Source organism: Carassius gibelio, chromosome A24, assembly GCF_023724105.1.
Source record: "Carassius gibelio isolate Cgi1373 ecotype wild population from Czech Republic chromosome A24, carGib1.2-hapl.c, whole genome shotgun sequence".
In the NCBI taxonomy this organism is placed as follows: domain Eukaryota; kingdom Metazoa; phylum Chordata; class Actinopteri; order Cypriniformes; family Cyprinidae; genus Carassius; species Carassius gibelio.
Genome location: NC_068394.1, coordinates 7,827,181 through 7,851,395, shown reverse-complemented (window position 1 = coordinate 7,851,395; position 24,215 = coordinate 7,827,181). Strand labels below are relative to the sequence as shown.

The window sequence follows — 24,215 nt, the reverse complement described above, 5'->3', positions numbered from 1 at the left end:
TTTATAGCAAATTAAGCATTAATCAAGACAGTACAATTGCAAAATCATCATCTCCATTAACAATATATATATATATATATATATATATATATATATATATATATATATATATATACACACACACACACACACACACACACACACACACACACATATACACACACCAATCTGAGAAATAAAAATGAAAATTGTAGGAAAAAATTCATTCCAAAATGAATGCATAAAAAAATTGCATTAAACATTTTATATTTGCATTTTCTTTTCTTTTTTTCTTCTTTTCTTTTTTTTTTGGAAAAAAAAACTTTTTATTTATTTATTTTTGTCTTTGGACCTTTGTGGAAAAATATTTAGTGTTTTTAGATTTTTTTGTTTGTTTGTTTGTTTGTTTCTTTTTTATTTATTTATTTTTTAAATACATGCACTACAATCAAGGTCAGCAATGCAGTTGGTACCACTGTTGTAAAATCTGACTGATTAATCATGATTTTTTTTTAAACCAGCTTAAGCTGCTGTGATTTAGCTCATGTTGCTGTATGACAACTTGGGGAAATCCCCCTGCAGGCCAGTTAGTAAGACCCATGTGTGTTTAGCATTTACTAGCGCTCGTGAAGTGACGTTTTGTGGCCCTTGACCTTTCCAGAGAAACATTTGTTCTGGTGCGAACCCTGTACTCCCCTGGTATGAGATGCATGCCATGGAATAGCGTTTAGGGTTTCTTGCTGAGGGGTCTGTCCTGATTGATGAGCCTAAATTTTATTTTCAGCTCTTTGTGCGGCGGCCAGTGTGAAAAGCAGAGCTTCAGCTGTGGAGCTGGGGAGGGGGTTTGGGTCTGGGGTTAATCGAGTGATGTTTACAACTTCTGTGGCTACGGACTGCTGATGGTTTTGGAACGTTAGTTAGCCTGACCTCTCACCCGCCTTGCCGCCAAGCCCCGGGCTCCTCTTTACCTAGTTTAGACAAGTTCAAAAAGGTAAAACAAAACATATTATGCGGTCACGGATGCCATGAATTCTTCACATCTCAAGCAGCTGTTGGTGAGATGAGATGGGCTGTCTTGGTGAGTTAGGTGTCATCTGAGTAAACATTGTTTCTTTGCTGCTCTCTCGGACGGTACATTCAGTTGTCCGAATCACAAAAGCCATTTTTAACCTTCCCAGAATAAGATGTAAGTGCCCTCCTCCCTTCTTGTAGCCATTGTTGCACGCACACTTGACTCTGTGGTCTTTTGGTTGGGGATTTGCTCCTGATATCACTGGACTTAACAAATAGTCACTGGGCCAAAGCATATTTTTGGATCAGCCTTATGTAGCTTCATGTTCCTCACACAAGTTCCTTCGAGAGCTTTGCACCTTTTAATTTAGGCTGGCATCATGAGTGAGGTGTTATTCTTAACTAATGCCTTCTGCGGACTCTTTTAATGTTGTGTTTAATTTAACGGTGCATGTTTGCTGCCTGGTTCCCCATTCAGATTACTGAAAAGCTTCAGTTTAGCTCCAATGTAATAATCATCTTTCTCTGAGATAGTGGTATTACTGTTGTTAATGAATAGGTGGAAAGAATCATGTCAGCCTGCATGTGTTGAGGTGTCACTCAATTTTCCAATAATGTAGTTCAGTATACTGTAGAACATAGTGTTGTGTTACACCACAGCCTTCTTTGGGAATAAAGCAGAACTGCTTGTTGTTTTAGAGCTTTTATCAAGCAGAAGTTTGTTGGAACGTAAATGTAAACTTTTATATATATATATATATATATATATATATATATATATACACACACACACACACACACACACACACACATTTAAATAAAATAAATACAATTATTATTACAAATATAAAAAAATGAAATTGATATATCGGTAGACCTGTTTTGTGCCCCCCAAAATGCCTGTTTATGGGGAAAAATAATAAAAGCAGTTATTGTTATGGTTATTATTATTAATTAAGTGTTGTATTTTTTATTTACTTTTATTTATTTACAGGATTTTAATATATATTTGTATATATACAAAATTTTAAATTCTGGATGATAATGTTATATTAATGGCTAATAATTATATTAATGTTATGCTTTGTCCAAATTAAAACACTACAAGCTAAATTTTACACGTTAAAGGTGAATTTAGTCATCAATGTGTGTTTTAATGTACAGTAAGAAAAATGAATATTCTTTTTGAGATTACATTCAACAGGTTTAAAAAAAAAAACTCTTAACACTTATGTAAATGGTTTATTAATTGTATTTATTAATTTAAGTACGGCTTAAACTAAATGAAAATGGGATGTTCCCTTGGCAATAAGCTGAAATTAAAATAAATTTAAACATTTTATCTTTAAGTTTAATTAATGGTTATAGTTTAATTTAGTTATATAGTTTTTTTGTTATTATTATTATTATTTTCAATTAATTTTAATTTTGTTTCAAGTAAAAGCATTTTATTGCTTTTAGTTTAACTGTAATAACCCTGCTGTCGACTGGCCACAAATGTTCTCACACTGGCCCGTGTCAGGTTAAGAGTGCATCAGTGTTGTAAATGTATGTGGCAGCTCAAGCTCATAATTCAGAAACAAGATCTAATAAATTTTCTTGGGAAATATTGATCAGGGGTATTATGTTGAGGTTTGGGAAGGGGATGCTGTGCTCTTTTTAGTGGGATATTTTTACCTCCAGTTCTAAATACCAGACTGCCTGCTGAAGTGATTTCAGGCAGCCGTATTAAATCAGAGAGATATTTTACCCCTTAGAGCTCAGACTCCATGTGATCTGCCTGTTTGCTTCCACAAGGCCAATGCAGCATTTGTGCGCACCTGTGTTGCATAAATGTGCCTTTATTGACTTTCATTGTACTGTTGTCTCTGTGCATTTGCTGTTGTTACATCCTTTGGATAATGATTTGCACACTGTCAAAGAGATTACTTTATGTGGCCATTGGCATTTGCCTAAAAAATATGTTTGCATGCTACGAGAGCAATTTATTTTTTGAGTGTCCCATTTTGATTTAATTTTGCTTGTGTGTGCGTGTGTATGTTTTAGATCCTCTGGACAGAGGATAGAGAGATGACAGTGGACATATTTCAGCCTGACAGTGCTGTGCTGCTATTGCTATTTCAGGCAGAGGACTGTCATCCTCAAAATGCTTTTCAGCAGGACGCTTTTCAAAACAATCGTCACCAGATACTTTGTTTTACAAGGTTTCTGTACCGCTCCAGGGCTTAAAATGCCTGCTATGATGTGCACCGAAGCTAACAGAAGGCCAGATGCCTCTGGCGAGCAAATGGCACCGTGGGGCAGGAGGAATGAACTGTTTACGAGATCAGCTGTAGACTTAGTTTTTTGTCTATAACCATTCCACCGCCCGCTTGAAATGGTTGGGAAGAGATAAATGAATGTGTTAATGACAGCCCTGTCGATTGGTGCAAAAAAGATGAAGGCCTTCTGGGTAGACGGGGCCAGATGCTCCTGTCCCGTCAGTCACTGCGATCTGAGCCAGTTGCTTCAATTCATGGGTGGTATTTTAACACCATTTTAACTTTAGGATGCACTGCTTGGTATCGCCCTCCATTAAGTGCTTATTGGGGTCAATTTGGAGTAATATGAATTTGGAATGACTTTTACTGGCATAAAAGTGATGCTTTTCCAAATTAAATTGTTGAATTGAATAAAAAAATAGGTTAAGACTTAATGTAATCCATCAGCATGTAATTAGGTCATTAAAAGTAGGTTTTAATATAATTTCTTATTCTCATTTATTAATGTCATGTTGCCTGTAATTGTCTGTGTCTGTTTTATTGCAATGTAAATTATGTTGAATCCAGGTCATTAGTGACATTAAAGAAGCTACTGAGTGAAAAAAAAGTGTTTACTGATGTGCCAAGGAAGAACAATTAGTCAGGTGTTTTTGCTAAAATGTGTGTGTGTGACAGAGGCATTCGTAATCTGATGGCAGGCTCAATAATGGCCCTCTGCTGACTCTTTATCATGTCACACTCCAGATGTGTCCCCAGGCATGTGACTGAGTGGGTCCGGTCCCCTTTTCAGTCTTACTAACAGACAGTTTTTGCTCCGACACCGCTGCTAATTCAGTCTTGTAATAACAGTCCACTTTCATCACTTCTGCCTGCAGTCAAACAGGGAGCTGAGAAAAGGCTAAATGGAGCACTGTTGGCACACTGGACAAAAGTATAGAATGTCGAAAACATTTACAGAAGAGTTTGTGCTGTCTGTGTGTTCAGTGTTTCCTGCACATTGAATTAAATGGGCTAGGGACCCACCAAAAAGAAAAACAAACTATTGTTCAAATAGAAGTTAAATTGGAATATTTGCAGCTTTTCGCCCTTAAAAGATTTTAAAATGTAACATTTATTTAATATCGTATCAATTACTTCAATTGTCATTTATTGTAACAACTGTTCAGGTCTGAGTAGGTTTATTTTCGTGTGTTGGGGTTTCAGAGGAACACCCATGCTGGCAGAACATCGCTGGACTCCGATGTCAGAGGCTCTGTGCCTTTTCTGTGTATGTTTGCTCTCAGATGTGTTGGTTGGCATGTGTTTTAAGACAAGCTGTCTCCGCTCTCATTTCTGAGCCATAGTCAAATGACTTGTCTTTCAGCTCTATGCCCCCCAACCAATCTTTTTCTATTGTCATAATACACCCACATAAAGTACAGTGGCCATGGAAACATATACAAACATAATATAACTCATCACTATAGCCTTTTTCATCTTTGTCTCGCTTTTTTCCTGGTGCCTCTATCCCTCTCATTCTCCTTTTTCCAACTCTGTTAATATCTGACTTCATCAGCTTTAGCGGTGCAGCTAAATGAACTGTGTAATACAGTATACAGTTGCATTGCTAAGTAGCTGTAACTTTATGACTCTCTTTGAAGTAAACCCGCACCTGCTCAAGGTCAGAAACACTCTCACACAGACAGATGGTGTATCAATTTAAGTGTGGACTCTAAGGGTACCGCTGGAGAGCTGGGTGCGAAGTGAAGGCAGAGGACTAGAGCCATCACTGCCTTCTGTGAAGCCTCTGTGATCCCATCTAGCGTTCACCTGGTTGAATTATGCATCATACTGGTGCTTGCTATGCCAAGTATTACTTCTGTTGTTCATACATAAGGTTATGGATTTGAACAAACTCTTAATCCCAGGGGCGATTCTATGATTTTCATTTTAGGGGGGCCCAACCCCCAATGAGGGTAGAATAAATAAAATAATGTTTGACTAATAGGTTAGGGTAGTGTACTAATCCTATTGCAGTATTCCACTGTATTGCATAAGTGAGATGGGTAGAATGTTTAAGTAATAAGCCAAATACAAGTCTTCCTGATCACAAACACACACAATTTTACTGTTTAGATTTCTAGCACAAACCTCTTACATTAGCTCAAGTATACGAACCTTTCCCCATTCTCAAGTACTGTCTGTTACTGTCTTCAATCATTTCTGTGCATGACTGTTTGTTAGTAAATGCCACTGTAGTGTGTTTTATAATGAAAGTTAAGTTTTCAGCTGAAAACAGCTCATTTTTATTAAGTATGTGTTAAGGGCTAATGTCATTAGATGGGTGTGAGCCAAAGTCTGCTGACGTTTTCATATGAAATTTAAACGGGACTGAAGCGATCATGAATTCATGTTCAGTTGATGGAGCTAATGGCAATATGTTTAGAGGGGCTGAGTATAATTTTTTTGGGAGGGCTAAAGTATGCTCTAAAAATGGGCAAGCGATGCCCATGCTTAACCCTAAAATTAAACTTCATGTGAACGTGCTGGTGCTTTTCTAAAGCTTATAATGTTTACCTAGTAAATGTTAAAACGAGTGAACAAAATAGAGATCAAAATACAGAGTCTTAAAGTGCAGTCACACTTATTATTTGATGAAAATTTGTGGACAATATCCAGTTTTCCCCCACAATAAGGAGTGGTAAATATTTACTCAAAGTTTTAGCTTGTTTAAGTTGGTCATGCAAATTGACTGCATTGACCATAGACTGTATAAAAACATTGACGTAGTGCCCGTGCCGTCACCTGTAGACTCCTGAAGTGTGTTTTTGAAGCCTAAAGTGTGCAGAGCGGGCGGTAGCCATCTTGGTAGCACGTCACCGCGAGACTCTCCCGGACAATCAAAAATAGGTAAAAAGGCGGGAGCTACCGTATTTTCCGGACTATAAGTCGCACTTTTTTCATAGTTTGGCTGGTCCTGCGACTTATAGTCAGGTGTGACATATTTATCAAAATTAATTTGACATGAACCAAGAGAAAACATTAACGTCTCCAGCCGTGAGAGGGCGCTCTATGCTGCTCGGTGCTCCTGTAGTCTACACTGACCAGCATAGAGCGCCCTCTCACGGCTGTAGATGTAATGTTTTCTCTTGGTTCTCTAAATCAATGCGACTTAAAGTCCAGTGCAACTTATATGTTTTTTTCCTCATGACGTATTTTCGGACTGATGCGACTTATACTCAGGTGCGACTTAGTCTGAAAAATACAGTACTTGCTGAAGCCACGGTCACCTAGTGCGAAGGCAGTGTCAGCAGCAGCAATCCACCTGTCACTCAAGTGGCCACGCCCTTAATTATGCAGAACTTTCAGTCTTAATTTAAACGGATGAGTTATAAAAAAATTCACCCCCCTGTGACTGCACCTTCGGGCTCTTGTGACAGAGAAAGCATCCACTCAGAACTTCCTTTAAAACCAAGAACAGAATATGTAGCAACACATTTGCAGTGACTTTCACTGACAAGTACTTGCATTTTCTTCTACAAATCTAGTCTGTATCTAGAACCAGTTTTGAGAATGCAAAAATGGAAGGCGCATCATCAGAAAATAACAGAGGTTTAATCCTGCTTAATTAGTTGTGTGTTTCTGTGTCTTTTGAGGTGACCTTGGCTATGTTGGTTAATGCCGACAGCTATTTTGTTATTACTCAGACCTGACCTCCTACTTCCCTCTGGGAGGCATGTTACACCTCATAAAGCATGCTTACGTCCTGCTCCAGTTTCAAGGAGTGGAGCTTCCCATGCTCTGAAATAGCCTCGTCCTTGTGCTTCTGAGGGCTTGGGTTTGGCTATGATGCGTGTGTGTGTGTGTGTTGGGGGCATGAATCCTGGTGTCTTGCTCGATTGCTGTTGACAGGCTGCAGTGTGTCCCTGTCTCTTTGAGGCCGCAGATTAGCGCCCCTTATTTGCCTGCCGAAACCCCCACCTGTCCGAGTCCCTCTCCAATAGAGGTCACCCTGCATGCCGGCACATCGGCTATGGGGTGTATGTTTAAGGCTGGACACCCTAAATAAACAGACACTGTTAATATGACACTTCAGATATGTACAGTCTCTCTGTCTACCTGCTACTGTCTGCAGTGGGTTTGTGGGATTGATTAGTCACTTTTCTTTTATAATTTGCTAAAAGTTCTGAAGTAAAGATTTGACAAGAAATTATGTGGAAATGAAAGTCTTATGTAAGAAAAATTTCGGTTTTGTTTTGAGAATTGCAAATATGAGTTATATACTTGTATTCCTTTACATTTTTGTCATAGTAAATGGTTATTTGGAATATACACTGTAATAGGATACAAATTGATCTGCACGTTCAAAACACCCAGATGTTATTGTGGCTGTTTAGGAGATAGTGTAGCAGTCTTGTGACTCATGTTTTGTTTTGTTGTTTTGTCTTGTGACTCATGTTTTCAGGAGTCAGTAAGATTTTTAGTTTTAAAATAATACTTTTATATTCAGCAAAGATGTCTTAAATTGACCAAAAGAAACATGAATGACATTTATAATAAAAAAAAATTATATATTTCAAATATAATAAAAAGAATCCTAAAAACAAATTACCACGTTATCTCCAAAAATATTCAACTTGTCAGTTGTTTTCGGCATTAAGAAATGTGTGAATATTTTCTTAAGGATCCGTTATTTTAATCTGTAATGATATTTCACAATATTACTGTATTTTTACTGTATTTTTGATGCAAACATGACTACTTTTACTGACCCCAGATTTTTGAATGACCATGTAGTTCATTTGTTTAATTACAGGATGATTTCATTAGCTTGAAGAATTTTTTCTTGTTTTTACTTAAATGTTGATTGTAATAAGAAAGTGACACATAAATAAATTCAGTTAGAGCTGTGATTTGAACCTGTTTTTCCCAAATTTGCACCATGACTAACCACTTAGTCCTGTTTTCCTTTTTTAGCCTCCTCTTTTATGTATTTTTTCCCCTTCGCGCTACACTTCTACCTCCCTCCATCTGCCCTTCATTTTTTCCTTTTGTCTGTCTCTTTATTTTTCTCTGACAGCTGTGGTTTACATGAGTCTCCCTCTGCAGCTGGACAACCCTCCCCTTCTCTCACTCTCTTTTTTTTTTTTTCTCGTCATGCAGTCCAGTGGCGATTAAGACTATTAGGCCTTATAATGACTCTGCTGGTGTGTGGGTTTGGAGCCCCATTTCAGTGCAGCTAATAGACCTCTTAGCCAATTATCCTCCATTTAGAAGCAAATCACAGAGGCTTTTTCTCTCCCCCTTTGATAAATGTTGAATTACTGAATAGATTTGCTAATTAAATTCTTTGTGTGTTTTGCGTCCGTGTGTTTGAGTTTACGCACGTCTTTTTTTCCCCAATAGTATTTCTTGCTGATAAATGTGTGTTCTCTGAAGTGCGTGGGTTTGTTTGATGTTCCAGTTTGACCGATCTGAAATTGATATTGTTCTCCACTTGCTGTGTTTAGTGTTTATTGTGTTTCCCGAGTGACATGCAGTCTTTTGTCTCCTGCAGATTTTGATGCACACCAAAGAAATGGTGCAGAGGGTGAGTCATGATTGGTGTACGTTACAGTAATAATTAAGCGGCACTTGCCATGTTTGTTATTTTTAAGCCGTGCGTGGGTTTGACGGTTTACGTTTCTCCCTCAGATGAATCTAGAGGTCATATACGGGGATACCGACTCCATCATGATCAACACCAACAGTACCAATCTGGAGGAGGTCTTCAAACTGGGAAACAAGGTAAGGTTTTCGGGGGGAAGGGAGGGGGTGTTTCTGCACTTCTCAGAGTAAAATGCATTATTGGATTTTTAAAGCTTGAATAAGTCTGACATTGATGATTTGAGACATCCCTGACAGTCAGAAGAGAATTAAACCAACCATTCGGCAATTGAATAAATGTGTCTGTGTAGGTGAAAAGCGAGGTGAATAAACTCTATAAGCTTCTGGAGATTGACATTGATGGCGTGTTTAAGTCCCTTCTGCTGCTAAAGAAGAAGAAATACGCGGCACTGTTGGTTGAGCCTCAGGGAGACGGCAAATACACCACCAAGCAAGAGCTCAAAGGTCTGGACATTGTGCGCAGAGACTGGTGTGACCTGGCCAAAGAGTGTGGCAAGTCAGTGCAGTGACCTCCAGATAATCAACCCCATTTATAAAGAAGACTGTAATGTAGTAGTAATCTTGATCTACTGTATATAGTCTTTTGTAATACAGTTGTGATTTATATGATCCTTTTCCCGTTCATCTAGTTATGTGATTGGTCAGATTCTGTCAGACCAAAACCGTGACACTATTGTAGAGAACATTCAGAAGCATCTGATTGAGGTTGGAGAGAAGGTGGCCAATGGCAGTGTTCCACTCAACATGTTTGAGATACACAAGGTAAACTGCTGAATTAGAAACCTGCTTTTCACAGATATGTGCACCGTTAGTTAAAAAATTGGAAATGCTTATCCGTTCAAAATGAAAAACAAAACAAATGGTCTTATGGGAATTATGTAGTTACTAAAATTGCTTATATATATATATATATATATATATATATATATATATATATATATATATATATATATATATATATATATATATATATATATATATATATATATATATATATATATATATATATATATATATATATATATATATATATACTGTTAAATGTAAAAAAGATATATATATATCTTTGATGGCAAAGCTGACATTTTATCATTACTCCAGTCAGTCTTTAGAGTCACACGATACTTCAGAAAGCATTCTAATTTGCTGTTAATGTAAAAAATTTTATTATTGTCAGTGTAATATATCTAAAATGGTTGTGCCAATGATAAATGGTAACAGGTGACAACAATGATACATACAATATTTCATGGGTGTCTCTTGAAGTTTGTTCAAGGGAATAAGTTTTTTGTTTTTGTTTTTTCCTTTCAGTCACTGACGAAGGATCCTCAGGACCACCCTGACAAGAAGAGTCTCCCCCACGTCCAACAGCTACAGAAAAACAGCCGGGACTCAGCCTGGACACACAGTATTACCTGTCCCAGCAGGTGCACCCTGTGGTGGGCCGAATCTGTGAGCCTATTGAAGGCATTGATGCAGTGCTTATTGCCACATGGCTAGGTGAGACTGTCTGTCTGGATCAGTATTCCCTGTATTTTTGCCAGAAAAGACATCTGAATTTCCCTCTTTTTTTTTTTTTTTTTTAATAAAATAGAGCTGCCTATATTCCAATATTCATTCAAGTTTTTTCACCTCACTGTAAACTTTGACATCTAATCACATCTGAACATACTTGGTTTGGATACATTTACATAAATTTTTTTTTGACTTTTTTTTTTTTTTTTGATAAAAATTAAGTCTGAACATAATTTAACTGACATTTTCAGTTGAAAACAAACCATTAATTAATTTTAATTTATAACCTATTTTATTCTTTTATTCTCTTTTTTTGATTAAGGTTATATGCTTAGATGCATTCTAAACGTATTCATTTTGTACCATTTAATAATATCAATTATATCCACATTATTTTTCAGTGTGAAAGTAAGCCATTTTCTGTGAATGTGTGAGACTTTCGGTTCATTTTCCATGGTAGGGAAATAATGAGAAGAATAACAAAGTGTAGTAAATTGTAAAACTGCACTACAAATCAGTGTGTTCATAATTAAGATAATGCATTAAAATAAAATGGTAAGAGACACCAGTTTGCAATATCAATCAGCAAAACAAGCTGTTTTGTACTGCTAATGCGAATGACACCCGAAGCCAGAAACATTAAATTTACAAATGGCTTAGCAGCTGAGATCCCATTTACCCCCCAGATGGAAATTCAGTTTCTTTAAAAAGTGTATGAACCCTGCCACAGTCCCTGGTAGTGGGTCCAAAACTCGGACACTAATTCAATCTATCCACCGTGTCACCAGAACAAGTCGTTGGTTTCCTGAAATACTTAAGGCTGAATCTTGCAAAAACATCTAGATCACATTAACGATTAGCAACACATTTACGCCACCTTCACGTTCAGAATATCCCAACAACCGCTTCTTACATAGTTATGTAAAACAGTCTCACGATACATTTGTGTCCATTCCTAACTACAGTTCAGGCACCAGGTTGTTCACTTGGCCTCAGATGTGTGTGTGTGTGTGAGTGTGTGTGTGACATGCCACATGTTTACCTGTAGATGGCAGCAGCACTCGGCCGTCAGTGGGTTTGGATCTTCAGAGACGGCGGTTAATCCTTGAAGTCTCATAGTCAACACTTACTTATGTGCTCATTTATTCACTTAGCCAAATTACCCAGGGGGACGTAGGCTGTTTTTCCGTGCTCTAGTAGTGTTCAGTGTCACCTGGGGGGATTAAATGGAGATTCAGCTGCTGTCTCTTAATGATTTGATGATCTCAGCTGCCTGGGAAAAATCGGATAGCTGCGCTTTCTCAACCCCTCCTCTTTCCCCTTATTATGTTTCCAGTTTATTCTCATCATTTGCTAGTCTACCTCCTCTTGCCTCCTGCAGCCGTGCCATCTTCTCTTTGATTCTGTCCCTCTATCCTCTTTCAGCTTTTAACTTTACCCCTCTTTCCAACACTGTCTTTCCACTGTCTATAAATAAACCGTGGGGAAGTGGGGAAGTCTGAGTCTGCATGGCTTTGTCACCAACATGCAAGAAATATGTTTCCACCTAGAACATCTTAAATACAAAAAGAAGTCAGCAGTGCAAGTTTGTTTAAATTTATAAATTAAATTAAATTAATGCATTTAGCAGATGCTTTTGTCCAAAACGACTTAATGCATTCAGGCTTTCATTCTTTACCCTAACGTGTTCCCTGGCAATGCTCTACCACTGAGCCACAGCAACACTTTTCATAGTTATTTACTTTTGCTATTTGATGCTAAATATGGAGTTTATAGTTAAATAAAAAAGAGAGATTTGTAACTTGAACTTTTCTACTTGTCCAGGGCTTGACCCAAGTCACTTTCGAGCTCAACAGCAGCAGCAACGTGAGGATAAAGGGGACAACTTCCTGGGTGCTCCGGCCCAGCTCACTGATGAAGAGCGCTACCGTGATTGCGAGAGGTTTACTTTCACTTGCCCTGACTGTGGAACCGAAAACATCTACGACAACGTGTTTGAAGGGGCGGTAAGTTATCAGCCCTCATATTCACATCCATTAGCAGACTTAATCTTATCAAAGCAAAATGCCAAACAGTCCATCCCGATTCATGCATTTCTCACCGTTCAATTGCGTCCTACCTTAACTTCCTGTTAAATATTGTGTAATGACAGGTAACAATAAATTTGAGCCGCGCAGGTGATTACTTCCTCTGCTTCAGGCTTTTACCGGCCTATTAATTTCAGAGGCACACACTTTATTTATAGAGGCTTGGCAGAGCTGGGCAGGGGGAGAGAGGTTTTGCAGGGGTATATTCCTGGAGCTTTTCAGTACACAGGATGTCCGTCATACTCCAGGCCGAGGTCAGCGGGGGCTAGAGGAGCATGTGTAATCTGCCTCTAATTAAGGGTCCGCACACACACATACGCTCACACACAGCTTTCTCTTGTCCAAAACTCATAAAAAGTGACATTGACCTCCTCTCCACTGGGCTGATCTCTGTCCTCCTAGCTATTTGGAGATTTTGCACGCTTCAGCCAGGGAAAGCTAAGAATTCTGGGAAAAACTGGAAGCATTATGTGCACTGTAACTCAAACGTGTTACAACTCCTTATGGACTTTAATCAGGGTAAACACCTTATTTAAACTGACATGGGTTTTAGAGTGTGTGTGAAAGTTTTTTTTTTTTTAAAGGTCCCACATTGTCAAAACTGAAGTTTCCTGGCTTTTTTAATGATAACTGAAGTCTAGGGGCTATTATCTACCATATTAGTTTCAACACAGCCTGCATAAAGTAGCTGTGATTTTTCACAAACCATTGTGACTTTTGTAAAAAGTTGACGTCAGAATTGCAGTCACTGCCTTCAGTCACAACCCCGAGCACCACCCACCGTCCCACTCTCCTTTTGACAAACCCCCAGACAACATCGCATCCATAAAATTGCTGAGCAACAACAACACTCAGAAAGAAAACAATCAGAAGAGATGCTCATGAATATTAGACAGGCCAAAATCTAAAATTATATTACATTTAAATCTAAATTTAGTAATTTACAATACAACAAAAACATTGAAACTCTGTCGCAGAGATTTATCTTTTTTTTTGTTTTGTTTTTTTTTTGTTTATTACAGTATTTTAACGTTTCTCTGTTCAGTTCGAACTGGTTATATCTATTGGTTCAGTGACCAAATAGCTCATCTAGCCACCCCTAGTGCTCATTTATAAATATTTAACCATTTTGTTGCAGATTCATCTGCGAAACAGCGGCACTTGTGAATAGTACCCAGGAAACACTGAAGCCAATGAACAGACTATACTTCTATCTCTCACAGCCTTGTTTTCAAATAAATTCAGTATGCCATCTGCTCTAAGCTCTAATGGCATTTTTACAAATCCATATCCAGTGTACACCTTAAAGCATGTGGTACCACGTGTATGTTATGTTGATGAATAAATACGCTTGTTATATATACTACTGATAAGGTATCTAATAATTAGGACTACAGGAATATAGGGGAGCTCTGGTTATAGGGAGTGCACTGATGAAAGGAAGGCTTGTAAGAACAGCCTTGACTCACAGTCACAGCAAGATCGTTCTCTTATCAGAGCTGGCCATGGAGAGAGGCAGGAGGACAACAGGAATGCAAACAGATGATATAAGAGACTGTATTTGCATAGACACATGGTTCCCCCTTAAAGTGGCGCTCAGTGAGAGATGTAAAGATCATAAAACCGCTAATGGCTCGCAGCGACTACCGGATAGTGAATTGAATGGCGCTTCGCCACCGCCGTGCCATAAAAGCAAGAGTGATGTGTTTGTGTGAGACTGTGAGCTCGAGCAACTGCGCTGACGCATTAGCCACACACACACACACACATGCTCCTTCAGCTTATTTGAGGCATAATGAACACCATCAACAGCTCTGCTAGTGCCCGTATGAGGTTAAATTGAAGGGATATCAGGCTACAGTAGTTTTTATCCACTGTTTAACTACAATTGTTGCCACTGTTTCTCAATGGGAGGTCTGGGGCCTTTTAGATGTAGAAAAGCTGGCAAAGCTTGCAAATCATCTGCGCAGTATGGCATTTGTTACTTGCTGTCACCCAGATACACAGCTGCGAGCTTAATGCAGTGCCATTTTTGCTCCTGTGTGTTTCTTTTCCCAAACCTGGATAACCTAGAGCCTTGGTCTGAGGGCATTCACAGTATATTTTAGTATGTTTGAATGTCTAATAGGTCAGGTCTAATAGCCTTTAAAAGCTTCTTTGGGCAATGCCAGTCAACAGGATAAATGCCCTGATTATGTTTTGTGTGTGTGTGCCTGTGTCGTGATCAAATGCTGTGTTAAAAGTGTATTTGTTTGTTTCCAGGGGAGCTCCTTACAGCCCAGCCTGAAGAATTGCTGCCATATCCCTTGTCGGAGCAGCCCTGTTGAGCATCCTATCCAAATTAGCAACAAACTGCTACTGGACATTCGGCGCCACATCAGGAGATACTACAGTGTGAGTATGGATAAATTATTATTGTAATGCACCACTTATGTGTGTTAGATTGGCCACTAGAGGTGTAGTGGATAAGGTGTTTCATAATAAGTAGTCTTAACTAATAAATACCTATTTGCACTACAGTTTTTCAAATCGCTGGAGAAAATCCACACCAGATGTGTTGTTGTTGTTATTATTATTATTATTATTAGTATTATTTTGATACCAATCTATCAGTAGACCCAGTACTCAAAATAATAGCCAGCATACATCCAGTGTTGTAGTCGAGTCACCAACCATCGAGTCCGAGTCGAGTCTCGAGTCTCAGTGTTCGAGTCCGAGTCCGAGTCACCAAAGAAGAGTCCAAGTCGAGTCACCATTACCAGAGTTCGAGTCCGAGTAGAGTCTCGAGACCCGTATTGGAATTTTTTTTTTTTTTTTTTGAGGAAACCATAGCAACCAACTGAGTTGGTAGACATTGAAGTCCAATTTATGAAGAAAACATCCTGAAATGTTTTCCTTAAAAAACATAATTTAAGAAAAAACGCCATGGATATCCTGGATGGCATTGAGAGGAGTAAATGATTAGGACATTTTCATTTTTGTGTGAACTAATCGTTTAACACTTTATTACAGAAATACACTCGGTGAAAAAAGAAATGTGCATTTTAAAGGACACTGTATTTTAAATGTACTTAAAACATAAAAATCAATACGATATGCCGAGAGAGAGAGAGAGGGAGAGAGAGAGTGTGTGGGTTTGTGTGAGAGAGAGAGCGTTTGTGTGTGAGTGACCGAGTGATTTAGCCTGAGTGCGATTTGTATGTGTTCAAGTGAATGGGTGTGTGTGACGGCACGCGACTGGTCAAGGGCCGTTCACATATCGCGTCTTTTGCGCGCTCAAGTTCGTAATTTCCAATGTAGGCGCACGGTATGCGCGCTCATATTGGAAGCGACGCGCTCGTTTTTTCCAGGTGCGTCCGCACCGGATTGAGTTAAAAACAAACTTTTCAGAATGCCGCAAGCACACCACGGGTTATTTGACAAGAACTAACCAATAGATCACGGCCGGTCTTGGGCACGAAACAGGAAAAGTGTAACACATTATATATTTTTTTAATAACATTTTTAGTTGTGATGAATGCTCAAGTACGATTTTATAAATCCTCGAGTCCGATTCCAAGTACGAGTCATCAGTCCGCGAGACCAAGTCGAGTCCAGAGAATGGAGTGTCGGGTCGGACTCGAGTCCTCCCTTCAAATGTGTTTTATATAATTACATTACAAGTACACATCATCACACTTATTCTCCAAGATGCTTTATCCTCTACTTGAATTAGCTGCCTGCCTAATGAGTTGGTCTTAAATGATCTGATCGCAGCAATCGTTGCAACATTCACATTTCTCCACCCAGCCACTCCGTGAGCACCTAACGTGGGTTAATTTGAGCTCACCTTCCTCATGCTGTTTGTTTATTTCCTGTCTTTGTTGTATTTCAGATGCGGTCTTTCGCCTTTTGAGCATTGCTACCGTCCCCCTCCCGCTGCGTCACAAATGGGTTTAATTTTGTGTGCACTCGCAGTGTCTCTGCACAGACATCTTTGCACAGGCCCTGGCGATGTGACAAGTGTGTAGATATTGGGCCAATGTTAAGAGCGTGCATACGTCTGTGTATCTAATTTCCCAGCTGAGAGTTTTGATCGACAACCCTAACCACTGCATGCCGCGTGTCGGGACAAGTGAGCCAGATTCTGGAACTCTCTAGCCGAACTGGGAAGTTCTGGAATGTAGGAAACTCATGAATCCGACTTGTAAGTTGCGGGGGAATATTCTCCCACAGTGCAGTGCACAAAAATCAATTAGTGGCCTGAATGTAGCAACCTCCCTCGTTGGGACGGTGCCTGTAGGCTCTTTTGTCAGTATGTGTGAAACAGCTGCTGGTAGTGAATGCGGCCCCCACCTCCTCGCTCAGGCCAGTCTTCAGTGGACACAGCTCAGCTGTCCCCTCCCACACTAGGAGCAATGAAGAGGCTGATATTGTGTAATTAAGGATTCCTTTCAGCTGAGGGGAGAGCTCAAATAGGGTTGTTTGTTCGCAGAGATAGAGGGAGAAAGCCTGGCTGCGTGAGGGAGGACTCGCGGCTTACATGGTTACTGATTGGAAGTCAGCGGTGTTTGTTAAGTTTCCTACAGAACACCGGCGAGGCATTAATCATGAAAGAAATCACTGCCACCTCCACCTTCAGCCCACCACCATTACCAATAAAACCACCCTTTAGAGACAAAGCAAATATGCTTTCCTCTCGTCTCCTTCCCTTCCCCCTTTCTTCACCCCCCCACCTTCCTTGTCATCCGTTCTGACTCCTGGAGTCTTCTGCAAAATGAGAGCGTGGCACAAAGTGGCACCCCCCGTATTTACCCCATTCTAATGTGGGTTGCCATGGCGTTTAACAAATTATTGCAATTATGTTCGTCATGTGCTTCGCCTTTGGTAACTGGCTTGGGGATGTGATGCTGGTGGTTGTGCTGGGGGGTTACTGAAATAAATAAAAAAAGGTGATAATCCTGTTTTGAACAAAAGGTCAGATTGCTGAATAGAAAAGGCTTGATTAAAGCAGAGATGTACAAAGTGGACGCATTTGAGTCCATTCAGCTGCTCTCGGGCTCCGCAGCCGCTGTGTGAATGTACAGCTGTTGATTACCAAGGCACAAAGCCTGTAAGAGGCTGTTGTCTTGGGCTCTTTTTTGCACCAAACCGCCTGTAATCGCAGCTTTTTTCTTGAGTAAAAGGGGCAGCTCTGGATTAAGGGCATCAGAGAGGGGTTGTGTGCGATGAGGTTGGTGGATATATGGGTGTTTGGATGACAAAATTCCTTCATTTAGGGGTGCCTGCTAAGGCACACCTCTCTATTGCTGTTTCTTCAGCATGCAATTCATTAAGCATGGTTTGAGATGTGTACGAAAATAAGTCAAATAATTTTTTTTTTTTTACTTTTACATACTTTTTACATTTACAATTTTTGCATTTAAACAAGGCTTGCATTTACCATATCTAGCAATCAGAAGGGTTAAATGGTTTTCAAACTGAATTTTTTTTATTTATTTTTATTTTATTTTTTATTTTTCTGATACAATTAAGTAAATAAGAAGTATGTATATTGTAATATTTCACAAAAAAGTTGGAAATATTTAATATTTATACAAAAAGAATATTAACAATAGTTGTATATTTAGTCTTCATTTCTTTAATTTTAAATGTTAAAACCACGCTTTTATTGTGGTGGGAAAACACAGGGAGACTTTAAAGCTTTAATTTATTTGTTTTGACAACAGCTTGGTTTATAAGCACTTCTCATATCAAGTCTGAGAAGATGGTTGACATGTCGTGAACCGAGCCGCTCTGAGACACTGAAAAAAACTGGATCATGAGCTGCTCATGACTCAGTTTATAAGAACATGTCACTCTTCACTCTGAAACACAGTTCGTTAATCGCACTAAGCCACGTTGCAATTATGGTATTATTTTGATTAATTATGCACCCCTATGTAGCAGAATATCATAGAGACTTGGGTATAGGCAGGTAAGCAACACTGTAATATTGACCCATATTACAGTAGCAACCACATTGCAGTGCACCAATGACCTTTTATAACGCCTTTATAGCTGCATAGCAACTCTCTAGCAACATAACATTGCATGTTTTTGCATCATTTTCATTGGAAATTGTAAAAATATTGTTTGCTTTCCCGCATTAGGTGTTGAAGAGAAAGCTCAAGCTTTCTTTCTCATTCAAAATGGTTAAGAAAGCACACATCTCCTTACAAACCTGACACAGATATATGAAACCTTAAGTGCTAAGTTCTAATTGTAGTCAGAGGTGAACCGAAATACTCTGGGTGAAACCGCTCTAGAAAAAGACCCACAGGTACAGATGCGACAGTGAAATTGTGAAAGCGAGAAAGAAAGGAGGAGAGCGAGAACGTTTTTCCGGTAGCTTGCACTGATCTGTGGGCCCCAGTGTTTGGTTAAATTATGTGGAACTCATTTGACGGCTGAAGAAGTGGCTGTATTCGCAGTGTCAGGTATCGACTGGTATAATTATGCAATTATGAGGCTTTATCCTGCCTCTCTCTATCACAGAGCAAGCTCTCTGTGTTTCAATTAGATGTTTTTTCTCTCTTTTGCTCCCTGATTTTCTTCTTTTTTTCTGCCCGTCCTCCATTTCTTGGTTACAATGAAGATGCAAACACAGTCTGCCTATAAAATAAGCAGGTTGTGTTTTTTTCACATGGTTTAGAGTATTTTGTCTGTGCATGTTGTTTCTAGTTTATATTGAGTGAATTGTTCCTCTGATATGTTCTTGGAAGATTCTTAGAATGTTCGAAGCATCCACAGGTGAGCAGCGCATCCATACATTTCCAGAGAAGACTGGAAGGCACCAAGAGTATGTCACGGTTTTACGTTGATTAAAAATAAGAAATTGTTCTTGAGCACCAAATCAGTGTATTAGAACGGTTTCTGTAGTGACTAAAGGAATGGCTGCTAAAATGCAGATTTGACATTGACAATAAATTCCATTTTAAAATATATTCAAATAAACAACAGTTATTGGCAGTGTTGGGAGTAACGGCGTTTAAGTATAACGCCGTTACTAACGGAGTTTAATTTTCAGTAACGGAGTAATCTAATTAATTACTTTTCCCATCGTTTCAACGCCGTTGTCTTTACTGAGAATGTAAAGCGTCACGTTACTACATTTGGTTGAATAAGGCGCGAGGTATCATGCTTTGGCTAGTGGCTACACATCAGCTGTCTGACACCGTTGCAAATTCAATGATGATTGACTGGGTGCTCACGCTGTCTCACTGCACGCTCTGACAACCAATAAACACAAGTTGGTGTGAGCGATAATGGCGTCTGATATTTTTGCGCTTGCGGCATTCTGAAAAATTTTGGTGTTTTTAACTCAATGCAGTGCGGACGCACCTGGAAAAAACGAGTGCGTCGCGTCGCTTCCATTATCGCGTTTTTCCGCTTATCGCGCGCCTACATTGGAAATAACCAACTTGAGCCTGCTAAAGACGTGATATGTGAACAGCCCCTTAAAAGACAGCGCGCCGCGAGACAACAGTCCCAAACCACCGAGCTACCCCGAATCAGCTCCAGATCTCCGGAAACCATGCTAAACCATAGCAGAACCCTGACTACATTTTATGGTTTGTGATGCTAAAGAACATTTCATGACGTCTCAGACAACTGTAAATTTATGGCTACTGTGGTTTAATTATAAACGCTATCATAAGCTCATATTTACCATAGTAAAATAATTTTCTTTGCCTCTTATTTATTTTATACTGTAAAAGCTTCAACCACATAGGTTGAAAATAAATAAAGGTTGAAATATTATATTAGAAGTTGTACTTAAATTTTTTTTCTAAAGTTATCCAAAGGATTCATTAGCTAATTAAAAAAAGAACATTAGATTAATTATTTATTGTAATAAAAATAATCGTTAGATTAGTCGACAGAAAAAATAATCGTTAGTTGCAGCTCTAGTTCACATCAGACGGGACTTGAGCGAATAAATCGCGCTATTCGCGAGTAGTTAAACGCTTGAACATTTTGAGTTCATACCCTATATTCGTGCGTAAAATTAACAGACAGATTAACAGATTTTCAACCACCATTTTTATTCGGATAATTTTCTAAATATTACTGTTATCATGTCATGAAATGTAGTTTTAAAAGTATTTCACGCGAGAATGTAGTTGTTTTAAACTCAGGTTGTCTATTCGCGCCTTTGCATTGACTTAACATTGAAATCACTCGCACCAGACGCTCTATTCACGTCTGGTGTGAACGAACCATGAGTTGGATAGTGTTCTATTTATTGTGCAGTAACTTTAGGCCTAATATACAGTTACAGAGATTTGCACTAATGGCCAGGTTTCCCTTTGTTTCTTTTTACCCAAGTTTACATTTGTTTGTCTTAATTTTGTACTTGAATTTTATTTTCAATATTTATTGTTTATATGTTTTTATTTCTATGCATATCATATGGCAGGCTGCAATCTATTGAGTTCAAATAAATACAACATTTTCTAAAATAAGTGTTTTTATTCTTCAATCAATTAATATATACATCTTATATATTAAAGATGTTATAGGATTTAATAACGTTATAGAACATAAAAAATAACGTCACAGTTACTTTGCTGAGTAACTAATTACTTTTACTTTTACTGTTACTAACTCATTTACATTTTGGGAGAAGTAATTTGTAACTGTAACTAATTACTTTTTTAAAGTAAGATGACCAACACTGGTTATTGGTGAGCATAAGAGGCCGATGCTGGCCGATATATATTTATTATTGGATCAGCCTGATTCAGAAAAAATCAGTGCATCATATGACTCTATGTAATGTGCTTGCATTTTATTTCTGGCCAACTTTTTATGGAGTGCATTGACACTAAGACACACTTTTAATGCCACGTTGTTTTGTATGTATGTGGCGAGTGGGGCGGGGCCGAGAGGCGTGGGAACGAGGAGTGAGGCCAGGTGTAGTGATTGAAGATGAGCTGCACCTGCGCCCCACCGCCGGTATCGAGTCCCACGTAGGAGATGGAAGGATATAAAACTGGAGCGACGACCGTGAAGGAGGAGAGAGGACCAGGCCTGGGACATTATTTTATGTTTTGGTTTTTATTTATGTGCACCAGTCGTCCGTAGGGGGGCTGGTGTGCCGTTTTGTGTTTATTTTTCAATTATTAAAATGTTTTGATTGTGCACCGGTTTCCGCCTCCTTCTTCCCGATGAGTATGGAGATCGTATCATTACAGTATGCAAGCTCAATGCCGTCACATACACCTTTAAAGGGCACTAATTTAGAATGAAGAAATGTGGGTCAGAAAATAGGTGAAATGGCAAAAAGTCTCCATCCCACACTTTTTTCATCAAATCAGGCCACTGTACATAAGACAAAGTCTCTAATGGCCATCCCTGCTGAATTTTGTGTTTGAAAACAATCACATACTTGTGTGTTTTTCAGTTGGCTTGTGTGTGTTCCTGTAGATGCAGTCTTTTGCTAAGTCCATGGGAACTGAACTGTTGGTTTAGTCTTGGGCCTCCAGAGGCACAAAAGATCTGTTAAGGCAAACAGAGGGGTGATAACACCAGCGCTCCCTTCAAAATGAAAGCCAAACAGCTCACATATGTTCAGATTCAATTACACACTCTGGGATTCCCTCAGCCCATGGGCTTATTGCTAATTACCTAAAAATAACATCAGCTCAAAATGCCACCCAGATGAGATTAATTGAGAAGTTAAAATAAGCTGTTGATTCCGATAATCCCGTGAGGTCTGAACAATAACCCATGTTGGATGAACAGGTTTGACAGCACAGGTGGGATGAAAGACTAATCTCTGGATACAACAGTGCGATACGCTGAACAGTTTTATCTACAGATACTTGTAGATTAGGAAATAGAAACCATGAAATAACACCTAGAACATGTAATTATGTAAAGTAGAGTCCTGGTGATCATGTGGGATGAACAGGTTCAAATCTTGCTTGCAATATTTTCTTGATCCAGTTCCACCCTATTCTTCATAACAATTCCTGTCATTTCTGTAATGTCCTTATTAATAAAGGAGGTGAAAAATGAATAACTTGAATCAAATCTAAACAGAATTGAATAAATAAAATCTACATACTTTAAAATTGTTGTTACATTCTGCACTACGATTTAAAACTTTGGAGTCAGCAAGAATTAATTTGTTTTTTTTTAAATAAGCGCTCATGATTCTTATGCTCACTAAGGCTGCAGTTATTTGTTAAAAACTTCAGTACCAACAATAATATAGTGAAATACTACAGTTTTAAATTAAAATTTTTCCCATTTTAATATCTTTAGAATTTTTTTATTTTTTCTGATTTGCCAAGCTGATTTTCAGCAGCCCTTACTCTGGTCTTTATGGTCTTTCATAAATCATTCCAGTATGCTGATTTGAAAACAGTTGTCGCTTAATAATTTTCTGGAAACTGTGATGATTTTTCTCAAAATTCTGGACAGAAAGAGAACAGTATATTTCAAATATAATTATTTGTAACATTATAATTCTTAAATGTGTCCACTCTGAATAACAGTATTATTTCAACGCCAAAAAAACAATTACAAAGTTTGAACGTTAATGTTGAATTTTAATATTTTCTTATTTTAGCATTTTTTTTTTTTACCAGACCCTATTTTATTGTGTATTTCTATAACCCCCTTTCTCTCCCTTTTCCAGCCTTCTCCAGTCTATAGTAGGGTAGGTGGTGGTAATGCTTCAGGGACAGGTGCTCCTCTGATACTAGGGGTTTATTTAGTGCTCCGTCATTAGCAGGGCATTACCCGCATTACCCCCTGGCCCCCGCTGTAATAACAGGGGCAGGAAAGGCAGTGTCAGCAGGGGGCAGCTGCATCTGCTGCAGGCTGAGGCCTCACACGGCCCCACCAACAGGCAAAAGCACCAGTGACCCGTGTCCTGGGGGATGCAGCCACGAAGAGACACATGCATAACTGCCGATCAGCTTTTTGAATCGTTTTCTTTCTCTCTACACACAGGGTTGGCTGCTGTGTGAGGATCAGGCCTACCGGAACCGAACCCGTCGGCTGCCAATTGCGTTCTCGAGGTCTGGATCTGTCCAGCCTGTCTCAGATCCACACTGAGGCCTGAGGTACTGGACACTTTGTTTGTTGTTTTTGTTTTTTTTTGTACACAAAAACAGTCACTTTGTCCAGATGGTGGTGCTGTGGAGCCTGTGAACGTGCTCCCATGCCTTGGCCCAGGCCTTTTATTTCCTGTCCGTGTACTTTTTTAATTTCCTGTCCGTGTATTTTATATTTTTTTTTTCATCCACCACCCGTGTTTCTATCCATTATAAATTACCGGACCTGTCTGACCTGTGTGACACGATGTGGGTTCGCTTCCTGTCTTAACAAGGCTCCTCTGATAAGAAGAACCAGCCTCCATTTGGGCTTGGCCTTGGACTCGCTGCCTAAAAATAAGTGTGTGTGGGGTTTTTCACTCGTACTTCATCATGTGATCACTTCAGGCACCTTTGCTTGGTTTAGAGACACAGTGAGGGACATCCCTTCCAAAAATTTGTGTCTGTCTTTGTCCCTCCCTGTCTGTCTGTCTTTATCATTTTCATCCAGTACCAATACCCCCCCACACACACACACACACACACACACACACACACAAACCCCCCATTAATTCCTTCTTCCTCCTCGTGCTTTATTTCTGCGTCTAGTTCTGTGGCGACAGGTTGAAACCCAAAAGGACAATTTC

At 39.1% G+C, this 24,215-nt stretch overlaps 1 protein-coding gene across 3 annotated transcripts in view; it reads left to right on the top strand.

Moving 5' to 3' along the window:
• Nucleotides 1-24,215, top strand: part of LOC127946413 (DNA polymerase alpha catalytic subunit) — a 54,905-nt gene that overhangs the window by 16,173 nt on the left and 14,517 nt on the right. For all 3 annotated transcript variants that reach the window (XM_052542968.1, XM_052542969.1, XM_052542970.1), the window contains exons 4-11: nucleotides 8,788-8,820; nucleotides 8,925-9,017; nucleotides 9,188-9,393; nucleotides 9,527-9,659; nucleotides 10,209-10,397; nucleotides 12,237-12,418; nucleotides 14,762-14,893; nucleotides 23,486-23,598. In XM_052542968.1, coding sequence (XP_052398928.1) covers nucleotides 8,788-8,820; nucleotides 8,925-9,017; nucleotides 9,188-9,393; nucleotides 9,527-9,659; nucleotides 10,209-10,397 — 654 coding nt within the window. In that variant the 3' untranslated portion in view covers nucleotides 12,237-12,418; nucleotides 14,762-14,893; nucleotides 23,486-23,598. The remainder of the gene's footprint in view (nucleotides 1-8,787; nucleotides 8,821-8,924; nucleotides 9,018-9,187; nucleotides 9,394-9,526; nucleotides 9,660-10,208; nucleotides 10,398-12,236; nucleotides 12,419-14,761; nucleotides 14,894-23,485; nucleotides 23,599-24,215) is intronic.